Below are 23,634 nucleotides of genomic sequence, written 5' to 3' on the forward strand. Positions count from 1 at the left end.
CCACCACACAAAACAATCATCATTGTCTTTTTATTTATTTCCATCTTGCCATTGTTTTAAATTTTAAAAACAGAGCTGCGGTCATATATGTATGTGTACCTATAATTTTATATCTTGTGTTTTAGACTTACTAGCTTATCATAAATATTTTTCCACATTGCTATGTAGTCAGATAAGCTGATTTTTGAAATGTGCTTCTTACATAGATCTGCAATTATGTGGGACCTGCAAAGGTTATTGTTCAGTTGGTCACAAATGGAAAAAACATCCACCTGCATGCGCACAGCCTGGTGGGGAAACACTGTGAGGACGGGATCTGCACTGTAAATGCTGGACCCAAGGACATGGTGGTCGGGTAAGTGAGGGTGTATAACGCTGTCTAATGCGTAGACCATGGGGTGCAGGGACTTTGACAGAATGGGCCCTTTTGATTACAGACCTTTCTGAGACCTTTAGAGGCCTCAAAGCAAATATGAAAACCTGTGCTCTCACTTGTACTTCAAGGGGTAAGATGACCACATGTCTGAGTTTGCCTGAGTTTCATCCATGGTCCTTACCAATTATGTATAGCATCCCCTTTCACTCCCCAAAGTGTCTCAGCTTGGATGATAATTGTATGGCCACTTGACCTAGGAGGCCTTTGTGGCACTTTTAACAATATTTTCCTTCTCCTAGAATTAAAGATGAGGAGAGAAGAATAAAAAACCTAGAGCAGAAATCAACACTTACGGGCAGTTTCACCCTGTCCATGACTCTTTCATGAACAATTGACTTTGGATTTATAATGTGAACATTTGGGGCTTGAAGTGGATAAATAAATATTGTTTCAGAAAATGTCTACAGATAAGAAGTAAAGAAATAAAATAAAATGTTTTTGGCATTCGTTATGCTTCAAATAGAAATACAAATTGACGTATTTGTTTAAGGGTTGGTTAGACAGATAAAACAAGCAATTATTAATGAATGACGTTTTATCAAAATAATTTCAATCCAAAAGATGTAAGAAATTTTGAATTAATTTTGTTTAATTTTTTAAAATATCTTTCAAGATTTTCTTATCCAGGTTGAAATAGTTTATATTAGAATTCCAATCAATCTAGGCTATTCACTCAAAAGAAAGGAATTGTTTAAATCAACTATAATTAAGCTTATGGTAGCATTTCAGGCTTTGAATTCAGATCAAGTTTCAAGTTGGTTGTTATTGGATAGGTTAAGCTTTCATGTTCCTAGGTATTTCTTTGTTTGACTGTGAAAATATTCAAGTGTGAAAAACCTAGAGAGAGAGCTTTCTTTTAAGTCACTGAAATCTGATTCTTTTGATGTTAGGGGAAAAAAACACCCTAGATTAAAGGAAGAAGCTTAAATTGATTTGAACTTGTTTCAACATCCTCTTGAAAGACTGGCCAGTTTCCTGTTATACATCACAGTTGGTTCATCATCTGTTTTGGGACCCCCTTCCAGTTCCTGTCTGACCATGCGAGATTTGAAATGTAGGGTAGTTGTTACATTTTCAGACTAATTGATCTCTTAGTGTTTCTGCAGATTCACTCCAATAGGCTCCTGTCAGTTTGAAGTGTTTATACTTTTTGGTCCTGTTTAATCTATGTGATAATCATATCCTTTATAGGAAATTAGAGATGAAGTTCCCCACTAATAATATATTTGTTAGTTTTAACCTTCCAGTATATTGTCTGTAATTGGGTGGTGGTTCTATGATATGGCTTAGCAATCCTTCAGGATTTTAGAAGGAACTAATAGTTGATTAATTAGGGATCTACAGCAAGAATAGAAATAAATTTCATGTCTCCAAGGGAAATGAGGGATTCCTTTACTCTCATGTAGTGCAGTGGAGTGTGGGGCTCAGAGATTGAGAGAACCCATTCACTCAGTCAACAAACATTTTGAGCATCTGATCTCCTAAATTTGATCAACAAGATGTCTAATTGTAGCACTGTGAGTTTTTCTGACCCTGGCCAATTTCAATGAAAATTTTAGTCAAGAGAATGCAACTTGAGAGTTACAATAGACTTTCTTATTCTAAATAGTCTATGAAATATTGGCACACACTTTTAAATTTGACTTTTAGCTGAGAACCTTTTGCTTATAATACTTTCCAAACTACTACACTATTTCCTTCATGATTAATTTGCCTTTCTTTTGTTTATTTCCAATGTCAGAACCTATTGTATTTTAGTAGAAAGAACATCATGCTCACAATCTGGAAACCAGAATTCTATTTCCAGTTCTGTCGCTCTCACCGTGAGACTTGGGGCAATTTTCATGACTTCTTGAGGCCTTAATTTCTTCCCTTATAAAATTTAGGGGTTGAGCTACAGAATGTATCTCCAGACCTTTCCATTTCCAAAACTCTAGACTGAACTAACATTAGATAATATTATGAAATAACATGTGCAAACTTGCCACATATGTATTTATGGTATGTCATTGATTATTATTATTTAGTTCTAACTTGTAGGCAAGAATATCACATAAAGAAATGTAGGAAGACAGCCAAAGTTATTCCTTAGACTTGTCAATACTAGAAATGGACTCAAGATAACCTGTTTTCAATAATACAACTTGGGCTAAGAGTATAGATTCACAAGCAGGGCACCGAACCGACACAACAAAGAAAGATGTATGAAAAATGACATGGAGAAAATAAATGACCTTTAAAGTAGCCAAACCAAAAGAATTACCTTTCTTAGGAGTGTTTATTTTTGCTTTTCTCTTAGCATGAATTCTCAATAAAGTTTAGTTTCTGTTTACAAAGGTATTTTGGTATCTATATTAAAATATTGATATTTCCGAGATAACGAAATCATGATTGCTTATTTTTATTTGGGGAATTTGTCTTCTATTTTTTCAGTTAGCTTTAATTTTGTATTTTTTATTTCTTATTATTTATTTTGCCTTTAATGTCTGTCCTTACAAAAAATAATCTTCGTTTGTTATTTTATTTTAAACCCTGAATATCAACAATTTGTTTTAACATTTTAGTTCTTTGAAATTTTCATTCAATGGAAAATAAATTCTCTCTATCCATTTGATGTGACTTTGCTGTAGACCAGCTTCCTCACCAGGAAATGCCACAACCTCTCTTTGCTTCCTAGCAGCCTTGCAGCCTTGATGTAGAGAAAAATATAGGCTTTTTTTTTTTTTTTGGCTAATATTTATCACATAAATCAACTAGTAAGCACTAGAAGTACATGTATAAATATTGAAGGAGAAACAAGACCTCCCTCAATGAGCTAGTGCAGATTATAGGAAGTTGCTGTTTTTGTAGGTTCATAACCAGTTGAATATTAGTGGTTTCATATGGCTCAGCCTTAATACACAGAAAAGGAGCTGGTAGGAGAAAATGGACTAAATATGGACTGAGATTGTAAGTACTCAACTTCCAAATTAAGTTGTATATTGTGAGGTAGGGCTGCTTTAAAATCCTGTGCCAGCTGTGAAGTTTATGCTTGACTCCCGACAGAGGGAAAGGTCAGAAGGAGGAGCTGCTTTTGTATCCCAACCCAGTGACACAAAGATTCGAACACAGCCAGATGGCAACAACGGTTCACAGATGATTATGATGATGAAAACTTCTGGTATAGTGCAGAGGGTTTCAAACCTGGTGCTAGTTATAAAAATTAGTACTTTATAAAAATACTGATGCCAGCCCTTTTCCCATAGATTCTGATCTTGTTGGTCTAGAGTGGTGTGCAACAGTGGATCTCAAACTTTAGTATACATCAGAATCACCTGGAGGGATTGTTAAAAAAGATTGCTGAGCCCCACCCCCAGAGGTGCTGATTCAGTAGGTTTGGAATGGGGCCCAAGAATTTGCATTTTAAATAAGCTTCTGGATGATGTTGATGCTGCTATTCTGGAAACTACACATTGAAAACCACTGGTAGAATGGAATACGGCATTTCAAGTAAGAAACAGGGTTGCAGTCTCAGTCTTATTACCTGCGATAACCTTTCTTTCTTTCAGTCAGGCTTATTGAAGTACAGTTTAAATACTGTAATATTCACCCTTTAAAGTCTACAGTTCTATGAGTTTTGACAAATACATACCGTCACACACCCACCACAATCAAGATACAGAATAGGATTAGAATTACAGGGATGTAAGGTAAATGTACCTTTACCTTGGTTAGAAACTGCCAAATTATTTTCCAAAGTGGCTGTACCGTTTTGCATTCCTATGTATTAACATTTTGATCTTCAATTTTTTTCTAATTTGATAATGATAATGTCTGCTCATTTTCTTTTACATTTTATTATAGAGATTTTCAAACAGATACTAAAGTAGAAAGAATAGCTTAATGAATCGCCTTGTATTTATTCAACACCCAGCTTCAACAATTAATTATTATTACATGATTTAAATATACTCCCACCTAGATGTCTTTCTATTACTGATTTTTTATTTCATTCCATTGTGATGACTACCTTGTGTGATGTGAATCCTTTTAAATATATTGAGACTTGTTTTATGGGTCAGAATACAGCTTATTTTGGTAAATGTTCCTTGTGCACTTACAAATAATATTTATCCTGCTCTTGTTGAGTGGAATGTTCTGTAAATTTCAATTAAGTCAAGTTGTGTGAGAGTGATGGTCAAGTCTTCCATATCCTTTCTTATTATCTGTTAGCTCTATCGAAAGCAGTGTTGAAATCTCTGACTATTTTTGAAGATTTGTCTATTTCTCCTTTCAGTTCTATAAGATTTTGTCCCAGATAGTGTAAAGCTATTTTATTAGGTGACTAAAACTTTAGCATTATGTCCTTTTGATGAATTGATCCCTTTATCATTCTGAAATACCCCATTTATTCCAGGTAATATTCTTTGCTCTAAAATCTACTTTGATACTAATATATCTACTTCAGCTTTCTTTTTAATTTTTGTTGTGGTTGCATATATATAAGATAGAACTTCCCATTTTAGTCACTTCCATGTGTACAGTTCACTGATATTAATTACATTCACCGTATTTTGTTATCATCACTAACATTAATTACAAAAACTTTTTCATCTCCCCTATCAGGAAGTCTGTTCCCATTAAGCAATAACTCCCCACCCCCAACCCCAGCCCCTGGTAACCTGTAATCTACTTTCTTTCTCTGAATTTGGTTATTCTAGGTATTTCATATAATACAAATCATACACTTTTTGCTCCTTTGTGTCTGGTTTATTTCACTCAACATTGTATCTTCAAGGTTTATCCATGTTGTAGCATGCATCAGAACTTCACTCCTTTTTACAGCTGAATAATATTCTGTTATATGTATGTATACAACATTTTATCTATTCATTTGTTGATGGCTCACTTTCTTTTACTAATATTAGCATGGAATGTATTTTCCCATCTTTTTAATTTTAACCTATTTGTGTCTTTATATACAAAGTAAATATATTATACATTGCATATTGTTGAGTTTTGCCTTTTATTCAGTCTAACAATCTCTGACTTTTAACTAGGGTGTTTAGACCATTTATATTTAATGTGATTATTGATATGACTGTGTTCAAATCTACCACCTTGCTACAGTTTTATATTTGTCACATCTGTTCTTTGTTGCCCTCTTCCTTTTTCTCCCTTCTTTTGGATTAATGGATTATTTGTTATGATTCCATTTTATCTCCTTAATTGGCTTAGTAGCTATCTCTCTATATTTTTTAGTAGTTGTTTTAAGATTTTTTCTGTACATCTTTGTTCCATTTTGCTAATGCTTCTGTTATGCAAAATACCAAAAATGGGTTAGCCTTTATAAAGGAGGTTTATTTGGTTACAAAATTACAGTTCTAAGGCCATAAAAGTTTCCAACCTAAGGCATCAACAAGATGATAATGTCACTGAAGGGTGGCCAGTGGTGTCTGGAACACTTCTGTTAGCTGGGAAGGCATGTGGCTGGCATCTGCTGATCCCAGGTTGTGTTTCAGCTTCTCTCTCAGCTCCTGTGCATTCTTGGTTCTTTCTCCCAGGGCATTTCTCTCTAAGTGCCTGGGGGAGTCCTATCTTAGCATATCCCAGGGCAAACTCTGGGCTTCATCTCTAAGTGTCAGCAAGCAGCTTCAAATGTCAGCGACAGTGTCAGCACTGAGCTTCTCTCCAAAATGTTCTGCTCAGCTGCTCTGAGCTCCTTCTGTTTGTGTGCTCTTTTATAGGACTCCAGTGATAAATCCATGTCTCCATGGAGATAATCAAATGTTTTGCCACAGTTGAGTGAGTCACATTTCCATGGGAACAGTCAATCAAAAGATTCCAACCGAATCAACACTAATACGTCTGCCCCCACAAGATTGCATCAAAGAATATGGCTTTTGGGGGAACATAATATATCCAAACTGGCACAATCTTTAACTTATTATAGCCTACCTTCAAGTAATATTATACTCTTCATATATAGTATGTGAACCTTAAAACAGCATGCTTTCATTTCCCCTTTCCTAGCCTTTGTGTTACTGTTCTCATATGTTTTATATCTACATATGTCATAATCCCAGAATATGTTATTTTTTATTTATGCTTTAAAGTCAATTAGCTTTTAAGGAAATGTTTTAAATAATAGAAAAGGTATTTTATTTTTGCCCATATATTTACCATATTCAGTGTAAGTAATTCTACTTTGTAGGTCAAGATTTCTATCTGGTATAATTTTCTTCTGCCTGAAGAACTTCCTTTAACTTTTCTTGTAGTGCTGCTCTGATGCTGATGAATGATTTCAATTGTTGTATATCTATAAAAGTCTTTATTTTATCTTTGTTTTTGAAAGATATTTTTAAAGATCGTAGAATTCTAGGTTGACAGTGTTTTTCTTTCAGTTCTTACAAGATGTTACTCCACTGTCTTCTAGCTTGCCTTGTTTCTGACAAGAAGGCTCCTTTATTCTTATCTTTGTTCTTCTGTTCATAATGTCATTTTTAAAAATCTCTAGCAGCTTTTCAGATTTTCTCTTTATCACTAGTTTTAAGTAATTTGATTATGATACGCTTTAGTGTGTAATTTTCTTCATGTTTCTTCATTCAAGGGGTTCATCAAGATTCTTGGTTGTCTGGGTTTATAGTTTTTATTTAATTCAGAAATTTTTCAGTCAATGTTTTTTCAAATATTTTTTCAATATTTCTTCCCATCTCCTCCTTTCTTTCCTTTATTCTTGGAACCACAATTGCATATATATTTGGCTGTTGAACTCACTGATGTTCCATTCATTTCTTTTTCATCTTCTTTCTCTGCAATTAATTTGGATAGTTCACATTACTATGTCTTCAACTTCACTAACCTTTTTGTCTGTAGTGTCTAATATGTCCTTAATCCCATCTAGTCTAGTTTTCTTCTCAGACATTGTATTTTTCATTTCTAAAAGTGAGTTTAGGATCTTTTTACCATATCTCTTCTTAAAATAATAATACTTTCTACCTTCTCGAATATATGGAATATTTTTATTATAGCTATTTTAATGTGCATGCCTACACATTCTATAATTCAGTTTCATTTCTGGATCTGTCTTATTGGTTGATTTTTTTATCCTCATTGTGAGTTGTATTTTCCCACCTCTTTGCATAGATGGTAATTTTTATTAGATGGCAGTCATTTTGAATATTGGATTGCTGGGGATTGGAGGTTTTTTGTTTTGTTTTTTTTGTATTCTTTTATATATTTTTGAGCATTGGAAAGAAGTTGAACTTTTTTGGAACAGTTTTATGCTTTCAAGACTTACTTTTAAGTTTTATTAGGGAAATCAAAGCAGCCTTTAGTCAAGGCCTAGCTTAACACCATTACTAGGGCAAAATCTTTCTGAATATTCAGCCCAATACTCCATGTATTACAAGATTTCTCCAGTCTGGCTGTTGGAAACATTAATTATTCCAGCCCTGTATGTGCTCCAAAAATTGTTTTGCCTGCTTCTTTCTTGTGGCTCTTTTCCCAGCCTTGCATAGTTTCCTTTCACACATGTTCTGATTAGTACCCAGCTGAAGACTCAGGGTGGAGCCTCTGCAGATCTCTGGATGGTCTCTGTGTTTGGAGTTCTTTACTCTCCAGTACTCTGCCTATGAATTCTAGCCTCCTTGGCCTCTTCAAATTTTTAACTCTATCTCCTCAACTCGGGGAGATCTCCAGGCTCTGTTTCGGTTCGCATTTCTGGCTACAGCCTGGAAACTACAGTTGTTAAGCTGGAGCAATTGTAGGATTCACCTCATTTGCTTCCCATTTCTTAAGGATCGCTGCTCAGTGCTTCCTGTTTCCAATGGCTGAAAACCGTTTTTTAAAAATCTTTTTCGTGTTTTTTAGTTGTTTAAAGTAGGAGGTCAAATTCAGTCTGTGTTACTCCATAATTACCTGTAGCAGAAGACTGACTTTTATATTGCTTTTGTTTGTTACTAGAGTAAATTCTTCATTATTCATTTAATGAATAATAAAGGTGATGCCTTTCTCCCAAAGATTAAAGTAGATAATATATACAAAAAGCACTTTATAGATGGTAAATTGTAAGCTGCTACACAAATGTTTGTTATTGTTGTTACCTAGGAGAAAACCCTATTTTCCTATAGTCATGGATATTCTGTATAGGTTTTAAGCCTAAAAGGCAAAAAGATGGGGGTGCTATTCCTGAAAAACAGCCTGTGCCTATGTGCATATCAGTATTTCATATTATCTGTTTTTCTATGCTGTATTCATTCTTTCATTTATTCAACAGACACTTATTGGATACCAATATGTCAGGCACTCTTCTGGGCACTGAAGATCCCTACTCTCAAGCTTATATTCTAGGGGTGTATTTTCTTTTCTGTGTGTATCTCAGCAATCCCACTTTTTTCTGTTTTTGTCTGAACATTTGCCTCATTCTATCTCTGGGCCCCTATATGAGTGCTCATCTCATTCTGCTTTCACCTCTTTTATTTTTTTCCCCTAGTTTGTCTGACTTCCCCGTATTATCTTGTTCTATGTTTCAGTTGGTCCTGTTCTGTCATCTTTTTCTTTCTTCTGCTAATCTTTTTTTTTTGTCATTCTGAGTAAAGGCTGGAGTAAAAGTCCTTACAAAAGCTTACAAGGCTTTAAAAGATCTGGGTGCCTGCTTATCTCTTTGATCGCCTCACTTACTACTGACCCCCTTGTTCATTTCACTGCAGCCACACTGGCCTTGTGGCCATTGCTGAGTCTTGAAAACACCAGGCATGGTCCTACCTCAGGGTCTCTGCACTTTGCTGTTCCTTCTGTATTGAATGCCCTTCCTCCACATATCCATGTCTTCTCCCTCATGTCCTGCACCTCTTTGTTCTGTTGTCATCTTCAATGAGGTCCCTCCTGATCTCTCCCTATTTGAAGGTGTAATGCCTTTACCTGGTGCCCCTCTTATTTATTCCCATTCCTACTTTATTTTTCTTGATAATACTTATTACCTCATAAATCAGGCTGTATAATTTACTTTTTTGTTTGTTTCTTCTATTTCACATATATGTATTATAAATAGCATATAAATGCCCTAGCATATAAATTCTGTGATGGTAGAAATTCTTTTACTATTAGCAGAAGTACCTAGGACACTGCCTGCCACTAGTCAGAGCTGAATAAATACTTGTTGAATGAATGAGTCTCTTTGGTAAAGTGCTTTTCATTTGTTTGTTTGTTGTATTGCATTTGTTCAATATACTCTTTTGTTTCATGTGCTTTCATTTTAAAAATGAATGGCTGAAGCATTTAAAATTTTTTCTTAAAAATCTCTTCAAGAGCTTTATTTATTTAGCCTATTTACGTATTTTGTTCAATGAATCTATAGCCTTCCCTTGATAAAAGATTCTCCATCGTTGATTAAATACCCTCAGGCCTGAATACATGTAGAAATATATGACAGTTACAGTGGTAATAAATAATTCCAAGCTTTTAAGTAACTCAAGAGGAGATGGGATTCCAGGTAATTTTAAAATTACACCCAGAAACCCAAGGATGATCCAAAAGCAAAAGATTCTTTTCAAATATAATATTCCTGTTATTATTAAAAAAATTTTGGTATTATATTTGAAATTAAAAATTCATTTTATACAACTCTCATAGAAAATACTTAAAAATGAATGAGGGTAAAACTTCCTTATTAAGATAAATATAATTATTACCCACAATCCCTTAATCACAATTTTGAAGTCTAACAAGCTCTGAAAAACAAAAGATGTTTCTAAGTTTACCACAAACTTATTTGGTGGCAAAGCCCTTTCTGAGCTGATGTGAGGCTGTTTATAGTCCTTATTCCATTTGGTGGGTCTAGTTATACAATTGCTGCAGAAATTTCAATGTGTTTGATTACAGTGTGTGTCCCAGACCTGCTGAGAGTATTATGTAATAAGCAATATAAGTCTTACATTGCCTTTCTAATACCAAAAAACCCTCTGAATCCTGAAATGTGCCTAGCCACAAGAGATTTGGATAAAAGAGTGAGGACTTGTGTATTTTTTAAAAATCCACTATGCTGAAATGAAGCCAGATTCTCTAGTTACCAAGTGCCTAACTTTTAGTTTTCATGTTGCTGCTGTTACTGCTTTTTGTCCAGCTTTGCAAACCTGGGTATACTTCATGTGACGAAGAAAAAAGTATTTGAAACACTGGAAACACGAATGACAGAGGCATGTATACGGGGCTATAATCCTGGACTCTTGGTGCATCCTGATCTTGCCTATTTGCAAGCGGAAGGTGGAGGAGACAGACAACTCACAGGTGAGTATAACTGCTCCTTTGAAGAGTTCAGGCTTTCCTTTCCTCATATGTGGATTAAGTGCTTGCTGTATGCCTCTGATTTCTCCTTGTAATGTTTGTACCCCAAGCTGCTTCCACTCCTTCCCTGCTCAGAAACCTTTGATGGTATCCTGTTACCTGTAGAGTAAAATCTAAAGCTCATAGCCTGGCCCCAGCTGCCTCTCCAGCCTCATCTCTAGCCACATCCTGTGTCTGCTGCTCCCCATCTCTGCTCCTCTGCACGTGTGATGCATAGCCATACCTTTATATACTTCTTCCTCTACCTAAAACTTCCCTATCTTCCCTTTTCAACTTGTCAAAACCCAATTCACCATTCAGGACTCAGTTCAAAAACACTTCACCCTACCACAATGAATCTTTCTTTGAGCTCTTCAGGTATATTAAAAATTATTCTATCTTGACCATAAAAATGCTGTGGTTTTCTGTTATCTTGTCTTTACTCAAATTTTTTTCAACCCCAATCCCTGTCCTACCACCTGCCCCATTTCTGCCTTTATATTTTGCCCTTTAGCCTGGCCAGCCTCCTGTCATCTCCAACTCAGGTAATACAAAACTGATCATCATTTTTCTGTTAGACATGTTCCATCATCAGATACACAAACTCAAAACCTTCACATCATTTTTTTAATTAAATTCAGTTTTATTGAAATATATTCACATACAATACAATCATCCGTGGTATACAATCAACTGTTCACAGGATGATCATATAGTTATGCATTCATCACCACAATCTATTTCTGAACATTTTCCTTACATCAGAAAAAATCAGAATAAGAATAAAAAATAAAAGTAAAAACACCCAAACCAACCCCCTATCCCACCCTATTTTTCATTTAGTTTTTGTTCCCATTTTTCTACTCATCCGTCCATACACTAGATAAAGGGAGTGTGATCCACAAGGTTTTCACAATCACACTGTCACCCCTTATAATCTACATTGTTATACAATCATTTTCAGGAATCCAGACTACTGGGTTTGAGTTTGATAGTTTTGGATATTTACTTCTAGCTATTCCAATACTTTAAAACCTAAGAGGTGTTATCTATACAGTGCATAAGAATGTCCACCAGAGGATCTCCCTACTCCATTTGAAATCTCTCAGCCACTGAAACTATTTTGTCTCATTTTGCATCCCCCTTTTGGTCAAAAAGATATTCTCAATCCCACGATGCAGGGTCCAGATTCATCCCTGGGAGTCATATCCTGCATCGCCAGGGAGATTTACACCCCTGGGAGTTGGGTCCCATGTAGGGGTGAGAGCAGTGAGTTCACCTGCCGAGGTAGCTTAGTTAGAGAGAGAGAGAGGGCCACATCTGAGCAACAAAGGAGTCCCCCAGGGGAGACTGTTAGGCACAATTATATGCAAGTTTAGCCTCTCCTTTGCAGTAACGAGCTTCATAAGGGCAAATCCCACTAGAAGGGGCTCAGCACATCAAACTGCCAGTCCCGATGTTTGCATCACATCGTTTTTGACTCCTCTCTCCCACCTGTACTGCATCTCCATTCAGTGGTCCAGCTGTTCTGTGCCCACTCCGTTTTCATTGCCCCAGTTATAGTAGTCCTCCCCATAGTCTCTATCCCTCCCCATTTGAATCAGACTTACACTCTGTGGCCAGATAGGTCTTACTATGTACCTCACCACTACTCAGCTCTCTCACCATTGCCTCCAAAGAGCTGGCCCCAACCTACATTTCTAACTCATTTTCCCACTAGGCCCTTTCATGTGATTTGACACCTTCTTTCTATTCTTGCTGTTCCCTCGTACTTGAATGCCTTATCCACTCTATCAAATTCTAGCATTCTCTCAAGATTTAGAGTAAATGCCTTATCTGTCCAAAGCCTCTGAATTCTCCCCTCCTTTGAAATCCCATACCACTTCCTCTGTAGCTCTTTTATAGTACTTCTCACTTGAATTACTACCTTTTGTTATAAGTTAAGTATGACTATGTTAACTATCATGAAAGGTCTATCAGGAGGGCAGGAACTAAATGGAGTTGAGTCATTCAGTTCCTTCAAAAATTCTTTCGGAGTATATACCATATGCCAGGCACGACAGAATGAACGCAGTCTCTATGCTCAGAGAGCTTTTCGAATAGCTAATTTTCACATTTCTCAATACAACTTGTGCATAGTAGGTTTGTTGTGTTCCATTCCATCACATCCTTTGTGATTTTAACTCTTTTTGCAGGAAGAGATAAGGGAGGACAGGAGAGGAAGGAGGAAGTTTGATACATGGAAGACACTTTTCAGTATGATCCAGAAAAAATGCAGGCCTTCTTTTGACACCTTTAATTTTGGATGACACAATTGAGGCTCTGTCTTTAAATTTTACTAACACTACCAAGAATTTCAAAAGAAAAAAAAGGTTTTATTTTAAGTTGATGTTCTTATAAAAACATCCTACTTAAAATGTTCACTCCTCTTTCTGCTTCCCCTGGGCACGAATATACTGTGCTATGGTCCCAGATCGGGAAAAGGAGATAATCCGCCAGGCTGCTCTTCAGCAGACAAAGGAGATGGACCTCAGTGTGGTACGGCTCATGTTTACAGCTTTTCTTCCGGACAGCACCGGCAGCTTCACAAGGCGCCTGGAACCTGTGGTATCAGACGCCATCTACGACAGCAGTGAGTACTTGACTTGGAGGCAGCTTGGTGTCATGTAAAAATCTCATGCTTCCAACCATGCCTTGCCATTGACTTACTAACTCTGAGTTCTGTGGCAACTAACTTTTCACTTTGATTTGTAATCTCTTTAACCTCTTTTTCCTCCTCTGTAAAATGGCAATACTAAAATCTATCGTAAAACGTTGGCTCTAGATTAAATATTTTGTGAGGGGCTCAGTAAATGTAGTTCCTCTTCCTCAAATGTACATTTCAGACTTTTACATGCAATAGCAAATCTCTTATTATTTATGAACTTATTGATATGAGAATGTATTGCTGGTGCTCTTAGAAGGGAAAAATGTCTCAATTTTTTGGGGGGCAAGGGAGTGACTCTGTAGAGAAGTTAGAGAACTGTTATTCCTATCCATCTTCATTCCTGCATATTAATTACTAGCATTAAGATAGAAACTTCGAGTTAACTGAATGAGTAGTAGAGGTGGCATGTGGCTTCAAAATGCTAGTCCTACGGTTTTTTTTTTTTAATTCAGTTTTACCGAGATATATTCACGTACCATAGTCATCCATGGTGTACAATCAACCGTTCACAGCACCACCATATAGCCGTGCACTCATCACCCCAGTCTATTTTTGAACATTTTCCTTACACCAGAAAGAATCAGAATAAGAATAAAAAATAAAAGTAAGAAAGAACACCCAAATAATCCCCCCCATCCCTCCCTACTTTTCATTCAGTCCCTGTCCCCATTTTTCCACTCATCCATCCATACACTGGACAAGGGGAGTGTGATCCACAAAATTTTCACAATCACACTGTCACCTCTTGTGAGCTACATTGTTATACATTTGTTTTCGAGAGTCAAGGCTACTGGGTTGGAGTTTGGTAGTTTCAGGTATTTACTTCCAGCTATTCCAATACATTAAAACCTAAGAAGTGTTATCTATATGGTGCATAAGAATGTCCACCAGAGTGACTTCTTGACTCCATTTGAAATCTCTCAGCCACCAAAGCTTTATTTTGTTTCATTTCGCAACCCCCTCCCGGTCAAGAAGACGTTCTCAACCCCACAGTGCTGGGTCTAGATTCATCCCCAGGAGTCATATCCTGTGTTGCCAGGGATATTTACACCCCTGAGAGTCAGGTCCCATGCAGGGGGGAGGGCAGCGAGATCACCTGCCAAGGTGGCTTAGTTAGAGAGAGAGAGCCACATCTGAGCAACAAAGAGGCACTCAGTGGGAAACTTCCAAGCAAACTACAAGCAGGTTTAGCTTCTCCTTGGCAGTAACAAGCTTCATAGGGGCCAGCCCCAAGACAGAGGGCTCAGCATATCAAGCCGTCAGTCCCCAATGTTTGTGAGAACATCAGCAAGTCCTACAGTTTTACAAAGAGTTTTACAGAGGTCTACAGCATTTACCATGCAACTTATTTGTTTGGTATGCATGGGATTTATTAAACAGATACCTTCCCAAAAGCCTGAAAGTACAGTATTTAACTTTTATGGAATATTTATGGAATTTGGAATAAGAAAAAAACTACATGTTCCAAGTACAACAACTAACTGATTTCTCTAACTTAAACAAGTTTGAAGGGAAGTGAAAGAGTTATAAAATGATAATAGACACATATACCAAAGATCACCTTAAAATGCAGCTGTTAAGGCAAAAAAGGGAAGCTTTATACCATTACCACACTGAAACTTTTGCCCTTTAACCACACAGAGTCCTAATTTAGTTTGAGGAAAAGAAATATAACATCTCCATTTTTCTTTTCTGTAGAATAAAAATTAATGCATAGTTTAAGAAAATTGTGCTTTTCCTTAGATTTTTTAAGACTTGTAAATGGTAGAACAGTATCATGGAAATAAGTTTGGGGGTGTGACCTAACTGAAATTTCAGGAATCCATAACTTGGCACTTCCTGAAACATCAGAAAAACACTTTCTCTCTTTCTGTGTCAATCTCTCTTGCTGAGAATCAATTACCTGCTCATTTCTGTCTCATCATATTTTGGTGATAATGAATAACCCCTCCCCAAGAAGTACTCCAAGTACTTTGGGAGGCATTCTCATTTTATTAGTATTCCTGTTAATGCAATATGAGGTGAAGGCATTCAACTTCCTTTTCATACTAAGGATAGGGTACTTCATAAGGGATTGGCTTGTAACGCCAAGAATAAACTGTGATGTGTGTTGCTTTTCTCTTGTGAACAGAAGCCCCCAATGCATCCAACTTGAAAATTGTAAGAATGGACAGGACAGCTGGATGTGTAACTGGAGGGGAAGAGATTTATCTTCTTTGTGACAAGGTTCAGAAAGGTAAATACATTCTCTGGTCTCAAGACGTGCAATATAATTCTGAGTGTGTCTGAGTCACTTGTTGGCAATGGACAAGTAGTATCTGCTGTAGAATCCTTAAAAACATCTACACATTTCTCCTCTTCCAAATTTAAGTTGTGCACGTTGCTTTTTTTTTAACCCAAATTTACTTTAAACTTTTCAACAGAAATAAAGAGAAATAAGAAAAGAGTGAAAATCAGTGAAATTTCATTATTTTTAATCTTTATACTTCAGTATCTATACTCAGTTAACGACAATAAATGAATAATAGCCCATATTTGACACACACACAGAATAAATAAGTTGCTTATTTTGCAATTCTTTGTTGTAACACCGAGAGAGCTTCTCCAAACACATTCATATAACACTGTGTGATAAAAACTAAGAAAAGGAAAGAGAATAAGGAACACGGAGGAATTCCCAGGGCAAATTTGACTCAGTCTTCACTTTGAGAAATGGTTCTTGGAATTAAATATATTACAATTACATTTATATAATTATAGTTATAATTTTAATTATATTTATGTAATTGTATAAATTAGGTATATTGCAAGACTAATAAATTTTAAAAAGCAGAAGGGGATTATATATTAATTATCTTAAACTTCATTCATTTTAAAAATAAAATGGTAGAGGGTAAGTATAGTATAATAAAGATCTATGCACTACAAAATGAGCGTTTTCAAAGTAAGCCAAGGCATAACTGGAAATACAGTCCTTAAAGACCTATAGCTTTAAAAATACATATTCTCTTTTGACACTAAATGCATCAGAAAAAAATAAGAACAGATTTTATAGTAAAGGTATATATTCTTTATCTAAAAATGTTTATACTTTCTCTGCATACCCTGATGTCAGCCTTCTTTTAAACCATTCTGTCCAAGTGATACTCTCAGAATCCTGTTTGTGCATACTATGAGTGAGCACAATCTGTGCACCTTTATTTGTAAATGTAATTTTTCGTCATTATTATTATATTGGAATGACTTAGAGAAGTCTTCTACCTGGCTTAAAGAATTCTGAATAACTAAGTCCAGGGAAGTCCTATGAGAAGGCAAAAGAATATGCCAGGAGATAATGGGATGTTTTATCCAACTGCAATATTTCTAAAATTCTATTCAACTAGAAACTTAGTTTCCATAAGTCAGTAGTATGGTGCTTTCTATGAGATGGGAAGCAAAGCCAGGGAGATGCCCATCTGATTTATATTATCATACTTCTGCAGAAGTAGAGTCTGTAACTAAAGAGTGAAATTTCAGTACTCCAATTTAATTTGAAGGAATCTGACCATCATAATCTTTTGTACAATTACTCAACATAAACTTAATAAAATATTATAGGGAAGCCATATAATAGAGTGTTTAAGAGCTTGGAGCCATACTGGGTTCAAATCCCATCTCCTCCATTTAGTAGCTGTTCAACCTTGGATAAATCTTAATTTCTCTGGACAAAGTTTCCCCCTCTTTAAAATGAGGATACTAATGTTCCACCTACCTCACAGGGTTTTTGTGAGGATTAAATTTAATGTACACAAATAAAGCATTAGAGCAGTGCCTGCCACATAGTAAAAAATATGTATGTTAACTATTGCTATGTAAATTTGTATTGAGTTGAACGATCTCTTGGGATGTTGATATTCCCCACCACCCCTCATGTTTCTCAAGAGTGAATGGTTTAGGGATGGAGAAGTGATAAAGTCAAGAACTCACACTTCCTGACTTTAAAGCTTATTACAAAGCTATAGTTGTCAAAACAGCATGGTACAAGGATCTGTAGCCAATTGACTTTTGACAAGCTGCAGAGTCCACTCAATTGGGAAGTATAGTCTCTTCAACAAATTATGCTGGGAGAACTGGATATTCTTACCCAGTGTGTGTGAATGAAGGAGCACCCTTGTCTCACACCTTATACAAAAATTAACTCAAAATGGATCAAAGACCTAAATATAAGATATAAAACTCCTAGAAGAAAATGTAGGGAAGCCTCTTCAGGATCTTGGGTTAAGCAATGGTTTCTTTATTTTTTTATTCATTTTTATTGTGCTATATTCACACACATCACACAGTCATCCACAGAGTGGGACCAACCGCCCACAGTACCATCATATAGCTGTGCTTCATCACCACAATCAATTTTTGAACATCCTCATCACTCAAAAAACAAAAAATAAAAGTTAAAAAGAACAACCAAGACATCCCATCCCTCCCATCCCACCCAATTCTTCAATTAATCCCTGTCCCCATTTCACCACTCATCCTTCCATACACTGGACAAAGGGAGTGTGAGCCACTATGTCTTCCCAACCACACAGTCACACTGTGTAAGATACACAGTCATACAATTGTCTTCAAGAATCAAGACCACCAGGCCACAGTTCGACAGTCCCAGGCACTTACTTCCCTCCAGCCACTCCAATACACCAAAAACCACAAAGGGATATCTATATAACACCTAAGAATAACCTCCAGAATGACTTCTTAACTCCATTTGAAATCTCTCAGCCACTGAAACTTTATTTTGTTTCATTTCGCTTCCCCCCTTTTGGTCAAGAAGACTTTCTCAATCCCACAATGCTGGGTCCAGGCTCATCCCCGAGAGCCATGCTCCACGTTGCCAGGGAGATTTACACCCCTGGGAGTCATGTCTCATGTAGCGGGGAGGGCAGTGAGTTTACCTGCAGAGTTGACTTAGAGAGAGAGGCCACATCTGAGCAAGAAAAGAGGTTATCTGGGGGAGACTCTTAGGCACAGTTATAAATAGGCTTAGCCTCTCCTTTGCAGCAACAAGCCCCACAAGGGCAAGCCACAAGATCGAGGGCTCAGCCCACCAAACTGGCAGTCCTCAATCCCTGTGAGAATATCGGTAATTCCACAGGTGGGGAAGTTCAACACCTCCGCATTTCTCCCTAGTTCCTCATGGTGTAGGCAAAGGTTTCTTAGACTTTACACCCAAAGCACAAGCAACAAAAGAAAAAAATGATAAATGAGATCTCATCAAAATTAAAAAGTTTTGTGCATCAAAGGACTTCATCATGAAAGTGAAAAGACAACCTACTCAATGGGAGAAAATATTTGGAAACCACAAATCTGATGACGGTTTAATATCCAGGATATATAAAGAAATCCTGCAATTTAACAATAAAAAGACAAATAATCCAATTTAAAAATGGGGAAAAGACTTGACTAGACATTTCTCCAAAGAGGATATACAAATGGCTAAAAAGCACATGAAATGATGCTCATCTTCACTAGCTATTAGGGAAATGCAAATCAAAACCACAGTGAGATATCATTTCACACCTACTAGAATGGCCACAATTTAAAAAAACAGTTGCAAGTGTTGGAGAGGATGGGGAGAAATAGGAACACTCATTCATTGCTGGTGGGATTGTAAAATGGTGCAGCTTCTGTGGAAGACAGTTTGGAAGTTCCTCAGGAAGCTAAATATAGAATTGCATATGACTTGGCAATCCCTCTACTAAGTATGTACCTAAAAGAATTGAAAGCAGTGTCCCAAACAGATATTTGCACACCAGTATTCATAGAGGCATTATTCACAATTGCCAAATGATGGAAGTGGTCCAAGTGTCCATCAACCAATGAATGGATAAACAAAATTTGGTATGTGTATATATATACACATATATATATATTTTCAATGAAATATTATTCAGCATTAAACAGGAATGAAGTTCTGGTTCATCCAACAACATGGATGAAACTTAATAGATTATATTGAATGAAATAAGCCAGACACAAAAGTACAAATATTGTATGATCTCACTGATATGAAATAATTAGAATAAGCAAACTCAGAGTTAGAATCTAGAATATGGGATATGAGGAGCTAGGTAGGGGGTAGGGAATGGGGAGTTAATGCTTAATTTGTACAGAATTTCTCTTTGAGTTGATTGTCAAGTTTTGGAAATGAATGGTGGTGATGGTAGCATAACATCATGAGAGTAATTAACAGTGAATTATATCTGTGAATGCGGTTAAAGAAGGAAATTTCAAGTTGTATATATGTTACTAGAATAAAAATTAAAAGATAAAACATAGGACTGTACAATATAGTGAACCCTATTGTAAACTATGGACTTTAGTTAATAGTACAATTATAAAAATGTTCTTTCATGAATTACAACAAATGTACCACACCAGTGCAAGGTGTTAGTAATAGGGCAGTACATGGGGGAAAATTACACCGTAATGTAAACTGTGAAGTATGGCCAATAGTTAATAGTACAATTATAATATTCTTTCATCAATTGTAACAAAGGTACCACACTAATGTAAGGTGTTAATAATGGGGGATGTGGTATTTGGGAACACTATATTTTTTCTGATTTTTCTGTAAATCTGCAACTTCTCTAATTAAAAAAACTAAATTTAAACCCATAATTTAAGTAAGTCATTTTAAAAACTGATTAAGAGAAAACTCAGATTGACTAGGTAAATTTAATATTCTGCCCTTGTAAATGAAAACTGGGGCCCATTACTGGGGCAGCTAATAAAAAAAATTCAGTGATTTATGAAAATTTTCAGAGATACAAAAAACTATTTCATATTTCTTAGTTTTTTAAAAAAGCTTAGGTAAACAGTAAGTAGAATCTTGAACCAGCTTTATTTTCAGCATGTTTATAAATATTATTACACTGAGGAAATGTATACACCTGAATGTGACTGTTTGCAGATGACATTCAGATTCGATTTTATGAAGAGGAGGAAAATGGTGGAGTCTGGGAAGGATTTGGAGATTTTTCCCCCACAGACGTTCATAGACAGGTAAGCACATGATGATGATGATTTTACATTTTCTACCTTGCTTAAATGCGGTAGCTTCCATATATGAAACAGGAAAAAATCATAAATGTCTAATTTCCATTAAAAAGTACTTTTTAAAATTCTTTTGATCTTCAGGAAAGTTATCTATCATAGAATTATGGGCGAGGCTCTTTTAGGCCATTGTCTCTGAGACCTTAGCAATAATTTCACCGAAATGTCTGACCCCTTAGCCTGTAAGGCAGTGGCTCTCAGGTCCTCAAGTGAAAAATGTTTTAAATATTCTGCTCGGATAACTATGGTGAAACCTGTTTAAAGATTATTTTAATGAAAAAGGTTAAGAAGAAAAATCTGGCTGAGGCTGATGTCATTGTGATAAATCAAGGCTTATACCAGTTATACCTGAGTATATGATTAAGAAATGAAACTGTTGAATCTCCCACTTTAATTATTACTCTCCTCCTTTTTGCAGGTGATTGAGGAATAGTATTTTCAAAAAACATTAGAAACAATCCAAATGTCTATCAATAAGTGACTGATTAAATAAATTGTAATATATCTTTGTAATTGAATATTATGCAATTTTTAAAAAGAATGAACATTCTGTGAACTAATATGAAAAGACCTCAAAGATACAATGTTAAAAATCTGGATGCAGAACAAAGTGTATATAAAAAAATTCTATGTTCATATTTTTATATGCATAAAGAAACTCAGGAAGGATATGTAAGGAACAAATAACAGTGTTTATGTTTGAAGGGCATGCAGATAATGACAACTCAGTGTATGAAGAATAGGGGTGGCAAGGAAAATTTCCAGTGTATACCATTGTCTCGATCCTTGTGAATATATTACTGTTCTGGTTTACTGAAGCTTCCAAAATGCAATATACCAGAAAATGTGTTGGCTTTTAGCAGTAGGAATTTATTAAATTATAAGTTACAATTCTAAGACCATGAAAATGTCTAAATTATGGCATCAGCAAGAGGATACCTTCTCTGAGGGAAGTCTTTTGGCATCTGGGGTTCCTCTGTCACATGAGAAGGCACATGGCACATGGTCATTCTTCTCCTGGGTTCTGGTTTCAATGTTGCTCTCCAAATGTCTCTGGCATTTTTCTCTCTTATCCTCATAAAGGACCCCAGTAAATGGATTAAGACCCACCACAAATGGGCTAGGTCACATGTCAATTGAACTGAAAGATCCCACCCACAATAGATCTGCCCCCACAAGGAAGGATTAGAAGAGCACGGCCTTTTGTGGGGTACATAACAGTTATCCAAACCAGCGCAATTAGGTATTCATGAAATCAAACTTAAAAATGCAGATATTCCTAACTATTCTAGCACCATAAAGAAATTAATGAGGAGGCTACTTAGCATCTTAGAGGTGTGTTACAGAACCCCATGCATATGCTATCCTCACCTCAAAATACACCTGAATCTGTGTTTATGCCTCCCGGAGAAGGGTTTAGTTTCCACTCCTCATTGGCTAGTGTTACGGGGATAATAGTGGCACCACATCCCTCCTCTCTCTCTCTTCTTCCACAACCAGTCCTTCTGCTGCTATAAAGAATCTTGGAGGCTTTTAAGGCTGATTTGGAAGGGGAGAAAGAAGTGTATGAAATGTATTTAATTCACATGATATTTACAACTAGAAGACATTTGATATATTAGACAAATGAAATAATAAAGATATGCAATACAATAGCATAGTCTTGTATTTCAATTTCACGGTAGCAATTTAATAAAAATGTATGGGTATAAAATTCTGAATTTAGAGCTTTCTCTAGGGTACTGTGTTTTTCGTACTGTGTGTCTAAACTCTGGACATAAAGAAAAGCTTACAGAAAGTGTTTTATAAGTAGCATTGCTTCAAAATATATATATATAGTCCTACACCAACCTTTAGATCTTTGTATCTTGCAGTTTGCCATTGTCTTCAAAACGCCAAAGTACAAAGATGTCAACATTACAAAACCAGCCTCTGTGTTTGTCCAATTAAGGAGGAAGTCTGATTTGGAAACCAGTGAACCAAAACCTTTTCTCTACTACCCTGAAATCAAAGGTAACTTGGTTGTTTAGGCTCTTGTGCTTGTTCCAATAAGAAGACAAGCTGCTTAGAAAAGACTAGTTGCTACCTATGGACAGCCTCTAGTAACTGGTCCCTGGATGCATAGTACTTTTGTTTTCAGAGAAAAGAAATATAGTGTATTATTTGGGGTTCATTGAATTAAGTCCAGCCTTTTAAAATAATGTTATTTCCACCATGAATTTTAGAGAATTTCATTTGAGAATTTGATATTTATTGAGTGACTCAGGATACGGGCAGTTGAGATCAAAAGATAAGATTTGGTGGTTTTTGAGAATCAGGCCACTCAGCCAACCAGCCTCAGGCAGTTGAAAGGAGACTCATCATAGGGCTGTAAAAATGGATGAAGCACCACTCTTCCTCACAAAAGACACATCTAGAAGGAGAGATAGTAGTCTCCTTAACCAGATATAATGCATATTATAATTTTGAGTAGAGTCAAAAGTAAGTATCTACAAACCAGTATGAAAATGCTGAGGAAAGAGCCATTGATGCCATAGAAGCCTCTAAGAAGGGTTCTTAAAGAAATTATCATTTGGTCCTTTTTCAGCAGTTGGATGTTAAACAGAGAAGGAAAAAGGTTTTCTAGGCTTAGGAAACTTCAGGAGCTAAAGGACAGAACTAAGAACAACTGGTGTTTATTCGGAGAGAAGTGAGCGCTGGGAGCACCGAGATAATAGACCAGTGCAGGCTGAGGTCAGCCGGGGCCAGCCTGCGGAGTGCTGTGAATACCAGTTAAGGAATTCCTGTTGGTTCTGGAGAGGGGAACGGCCAGGCCTGTCTGTGTCAGGAAAGATGTGTCTGACATCTGTATCTAGACACTGACAAGGATAACTGGGAAACAGACAGTGGTTCAGAAGAGTATTGCAGGAATCTAAGTGAGAGGTGGTGAGATTAGGAAAGGCACTACTGCTAGGAATGAAGGAAGGGGGTGAACAAAAGAGACAGTGCAGTGGTGGCATGAAAAGTACTTGTATGTGGGTTGAGGTAGGAGGTGAAGAAGAGATTCAGGAGTCATAAATGGTTCTGGGATTTCCCCCCTAGGAAGCTTGTGATATGG

The 23,634-nt window shown here is 36.4% G+C and overlaps 1 protein-coding gene across 3 annotated transcripts in view; it reads left to right on the top strand.

Moving 5' to 3' along the window:
• The window catches only part of NFKB1 (nuclear factor kappa B subunit 1), a 120,291-nt gene that overhangs the window by 69,527 nt on the left and 27,130 nt on the right, over positions 1 to 23,634 (top strand). For all 3 annotated transcript variants that reach the window (XM_037830347.1, XM_037830346.1, XM_037830345.1), the window contains exons 6-11: positions 207 to 355; positions 10,539 to 10,702; positions 13,212 to 13,370; positions 15,577 to 15,681; positions 20,395 to 20,486; positions 22,412 to 22,550. In XM_037830347.1, coding sequence (XP_037686275.1) covers positions 207 to 355; positions 10,539 to 10,702; positions 13,212 to 13,370; positions 15,577 to 15,681; positions 20,395 to 20,486; positions 22,412 to 22,550 — 808 coding nt within the window. The remainder of the gene's footprint in view (positions 1 to 206; positions 356 to 10,538; positions 10,703 to 13,211; positions 13,371 to 15,576; positions 15,682 to 20,394; positions 20,487 to 22,411; positions 22,551 to 23,634) is intronic.

This window comes from Choloepus didactylus, chromosome 3 (assembly GCF_015220235.1).
Source record: "Choloepus didactylus isolate mChoDid1 chromosome 3, mChoDid1.pri, whole genome shotgun sequence".
NCBI lineage: Eukaryota > Metazoa > Chordata > Mammalia > Pilosa > Megalonychidae > Choloepus > Choloepus didactylus.